Source organism: Sinocyclocheilus rhinocerous, unplaced genomic scaffold, assembly GCF_001515625.1.
Source record: "Sinocyclocheilus rhinocerous isolate Xijiao unplaced genomic scaffold, SAMN03320098_v1.1 scaffold75, whole genome shotgun sequence".
NCBI classification, from domain to species: Eukaryota; Metazoa; Chordata; class Actinopteri; order Cypriniformes; family Cyprinidae; genus Sinocyclocheilus; species Sinocyclocheilus rhinocerous.
In genome coordinates this window covers 1,245,593-1,250,465 of record NW_015632455.1, presented here as the reverse complement: position 1 = coordinate 1,250,465, position 4,873 = coordinate 1,245,593, and the positions used below count along the sequence as shown (strand labels likewise).

Here is a 4,873-nt window from a genome sequence, read left to right as displayed (position 1 = left end):
TACTATTTATTTATTTACTTTTATATTTTATTAAAGTTCTGTTTTGACCCCTATAGTTTTTTTTTTTTTTTTTTTTTACATCCATAGGCATTTGAAACAAGGAAAAACATATATAAAATCTAAAACAATAAAAATAAAATATAAAAATTGTATACAATATAAATAAAGTATAAAATTTAAATATTGAAAAATATATATATTTACACGATTTTATAATATATATATTTATATATGTATAAATATGTGACCCTGGACCACAAAACCAGTCTTAAGTGTCAATTTTTCAAAATTGAGATTTATACAGCATCTGAAAGCTGATGGTTTTTAGCATAAAAGAAAAATCAATAATTTTGACCCATACAATGTATTTTTGGCTATTGCTACAAATATACCCCAGCGACTTAAAGACTGGTTTTGTGCTCCAGGATCACATATAATATTGTGTGTATAAACGTTTTAAAAATGTTAATACAATTTTTTTTTTAGAAAATGTTTAAAAACATATTTATGTGTGTATAATGAATTGTATACATTTTTAGTTATTATATTAATATTTTCGTCATATTTTATATATATTAATTAAAACGCATTAATTAATACTAGTAATAATACATAATTAAATGTTATTAAAAAAAAATGTTTAAACATTTTTTATGCTAAATGGACAAATGTAAATGCACACGGTTGCTCAGTTTTAAAGCGGTGGTCATCACAGATCTAACAGCTGTATACAATATAAATAAAGTATAAAATTTAAATATTGAAAAATATATATATTTACACGATTTTATAATATATATATTTATATATGTATAAATATGTGACCCTGGACCACAAAACCAGTCTTAAGTGTCAATTTTTCAAAATTGAGATTTATACAGCATCTGAAAGCTGATGGTTTTTAGCATAAAAGAAAAATCAATAATTTTGACCCATACAATGTATTTTTGGCTATTGCTACAAATATACCCCAGCGACTTAAAGACTGGTTTTGTGCTCCAGGATCACATATAATATTGTGTGTATAAACGTTTTAAAAATGTTAATACAATTTTTTTTTTAGAAAATGTTTAAAAACATATTTATGTGTGTATAATGAATTGTATACATTTTTAGTTATTATATTAATATTTTCGTCATATTTTATATATATTAATTAAAACGCATTAATTAATACTAGTAATAATACATAATTAAATTTTATTTAAAAAAAATGTTTAAACATTTTTTATGCTAAATGGACAAATGTAAATGCACACGGTTGCTCAGTTTTAAAGCGGTGGTCATCACAGATCTAACAGCTGGCGCTGGTTCTGCTGCAGGCACGAACTGGATCGGCCTGCGTAAGCTGCAGGAGCTGGATGTGTCCGACAACGGCCTGCCGGAGCTGCCCTCCTCCGTCCTGCACTGTCTGAAGGCCCTCAGCTCTCTGAACATCAGCAGAAACAAGCTCAGCAGCTTCCCCGACCCCTGGGCCTGTCCTCTGGTGGGTCACCGGCACAGGCACAACTTTCTTCAGTATTATAAAACGGAGAGTTGAAGCCGTGGTTTACAGTGAATTTATAACAGCTTCGCGTCATGCCTAACAACGCCCCTTAGCTGTTATAAATTCACTGTAAACCACGGCTTCTTGGGGCTTATTGCTTTATTTTAGCTACAGGTTTTTAAAAGGAGGGCCATAACGAAGTATATTACTTATAAAACATTATGACAAGTTTGCAATTTTTGGAGGACCAAATTACTTAAAATAAAATAATAAATATGCAACTGAAAAGGTACATTTGTGCTGGGGTAACAATCACAGGAAACTTAGGAAGCATATTGAATGCGTGAATGTTTCATGTGTTGATGACCATGTTGAATTTTGGGTTAAATGAATGGCATATTTACTTTTTGCTAGCAAATGATGATAATCAGAGATGTTTCACTCAGAAAATCTGCAAAGCTTCAAACAACCAGATTGAGTTTCTTCCTGACACCATCTCCATCTTCTGGAAGACTCATCTGAGGGAGGTGGACATCTCCGAGAACGTCCTGAAGGAGCTGCCCTCGTACATATTTGAGCTGGAGGTAAGGAACGGGAGGAAATGTGCTCAAATCACAAGAAATGAAATAAGATAGCTTTTTTTTTTTTAACCAAAGAAAGTAATTACGCATTTGTCTGGATGTGGTACTGTAACGTCCCCCCCCCAAATGGCCAAATATTTTTGTCAATAATCTCAATGTTATTATTCTCATTAATCGCATTAGTTCAAGTTAATTTATTTATAAAGCACATTTAAAAACAGCCACAAGACTGACCAAAGTGCTGTACATTAAAATCAAGCCATAAACACATAAAACAGAAATAATAAAACATATGAATTTAAAACCAAAAGGAATGACAGACAAACATTCTGAAGGCAGAGTAATAATCAAGACCATAATACAATGTAATAAGAATGGGATATTAGTAGGCCATATCAAACCAAGTGTGCATTACTGTAATTAAATAAAAAGAAATAATAAATAAAATGATTTAATAATTTTTTTTTTTTTAAATAAATGTTTTAATAATATTAATATTTATATATAATACTTTAAATAGTCTTTTTATTAAATCAGCATAAAATGCTTTGTATTTTAATTGATGTATCTTATTTTTTGCATTGTCATACTGAGAGTTTACTGGAGAAAATGTGCTGAAATCACAAGAAATTAAATAAGATATGATGTTTTGACCAAAGAAAAATAAGTATGCATGTGTCTGGACATTGTACTTTTTAAAGATTTTTTCTTAATGCCCATCACTCTCAATCTGAATGTCATTATTCTCCTTAATCACATTGCTGTAACAAGGCTATTATTATTAATATTATTATTAATAAATTATTTGTATAATTAAAAAATAAACAATTATTTTCATTAAAATACTTTATTAAAAAACAAAATAACATTTTAACTTCTAACAAAGTTTTTTTAATGTATTTAAATCAGCATAAACAATACTTGATATTTTAATTAATGCATTATTTTTTTGCATTGTGGTAATGAGAATTTATGGGAGGAAATCTTCTGAAGTTGTCTTGAAAATAATGTCACAGTGTAAGAAAAAAATGCAAATATGCATATCAACAAAATTTAATTTCTTTCTTTAGAAATACAGTATTGTGAAATATGCTCATCAGGTGTGTTTTTCGCAGGTTTTGTAAGATCCTCCAACTAAAATTGCTCCTGGTCAGATCCTTTAATTATATTTTTTATGGAGTTGTGCATTTTGTGTTTGAACTAAGAGCCCTCAGGTTTCTTGAGCTCATGGTGGCGCTGTGCTCACAGTAAACGTCTCCTGTAGCACATCTGAGCGATCGTGAGTTTCTCTCTGTATCTCCTCATGATAGACAGCAGTGAATCAGGAAAAGCTTCAGCTTTAATAAGACTAGTTTTTTACACAAATAAGCCTGAAAGGCTCCGAGCGTGTTGTGAAGTGTTTACAAACGTACGGCAGAGCAGCTCAGACGGGATTTTATAGTTGCTGAGTTTTCATTAACTTCACTGTCAGTTTCGCAAGTTAACTGGCAAGATGTCAACACAAAACCAACGGCAGAGCGAGAAATAGAGATTGCAAACTAGAGAGCTTAAGAAAGCGTGTAAGGAAGAAGCAAACGGCAGTTTCATCATTTAAGATTCAATGTAATGCTCGAACAGTTTGACATGAAAATCTCTGCTCTTTTAAACACCGGATATTTACGCTGTCTGTGAGCAAAGGCGATGATCTCGCACACAAACAGAGAGATGTGGTGTATTTAGACATGTACGTATAATATGTATAATACTTTTGTGTGTAAATCATCACATAGTTTGTGTTACAGACATGAATGATTCATTAATCATGCCGCTTGGGGAGAAGCTGTGCTGTTATTCTTTTTATTTTATTTTATTGTTTTTTTAATTTTTGTTTTATATTATTTTATTTGGTGTTTTTAGTTATTTATTTATTATTATTATTTTGTTTTTTTGTATTTTATCTTTTGTTTTATTTATTTTCTTTTTGTTTAATTTTTTTATTTTATTGTTATTTTTTATTTAATTTTAATTTTACATTTTATTTGTAGTCAGTTGAGAGTATAAAGCAGGGGTGTTAATATTTTTAATATAATATTTTTATTAATAATAATAATATTTTTAGCAATCATGTCATGCGTGTTTTCTGTCTGCTGTTTAGAATCAGAACTGAGGCCAGATTTACAAATAAATCAGACTTTTGATCTAATCTGACAAACGGGTTTGCAAAAAGCTCTGAATTAGTTTGCAGACAGTTCACTCCCACACTCCTCATGATTTCTTTTCACATACTCTTCAAATAAAATTTATATATATAAAGCATTAACTTTAAATCCATTGTAGAAACCTAAACCTGCATGTGTCTTATCATTTGTCAGCAGTGAAGCACTAAAACTCTTCACATAAAAGATAAACGCCTCATCTGTGCTAATGACAATAATAATGTGCTAATAACAATAAGTCCACACTTGCCAAATGACTTTAAGTAGCAGTGTGTACGTCATGTTTTATGGCTCCAGGTGTGTGTGTCACAGAGATCACTGTGTGTGTTTTAGGCCATCGTCTCTCTGAAGTTGTGTGGGAACCAAATCTCCACTCTGCCCGCTCCAAACAAATGGAAATGCTCTTGTCTGCGAACTCTAGACCTGTCCAGAAACCAACTGGGGAAGTAGGTCAAATGCTCACACACCTACACACACACATAAATGTATACACACACACACACACACACACACACATAAATGTGTATATATACACACACACACACACACACAATACAATAATAAGTATGTGTATCTCTCTCTCTCTCTCTCTCTCTCTCTCTATATATATA

The 4,873-nt window shown here is 30.8% G+C and overlaps 1 protein-coding gene across 1 annotated transcript in view; it reads left to right on the top strand.

Annotated features, from left to right (window-relative positions):
- Positions 1 to 4,873, top strand: part of LOC107742322 (leucine-rich repeat serine/threonine-protein kinase 1) — a 94,369-nt gene that overhangs the window by 2,807 nt on the left and 86,689 nt on the right. Inside the window, exons 4-6 of the mRNA XM_016555243.1 lie at positions 1,323 to 1,486; positions 1,933 to 2,070; positions 4,596 to 4,708. Coding sequence (XP_016410729.1) covers positions 1,323 to 1,486; positions 1,933 to 2,070; positions 4,596 to 4,708 — 415 coding nt within the window. The remainder of the gene's footprint in view (positions 1 to 1,322; positions 1,487 to 1,932; positions 2,071 to 4,595; positions 4,709 to 4,873) is intronic.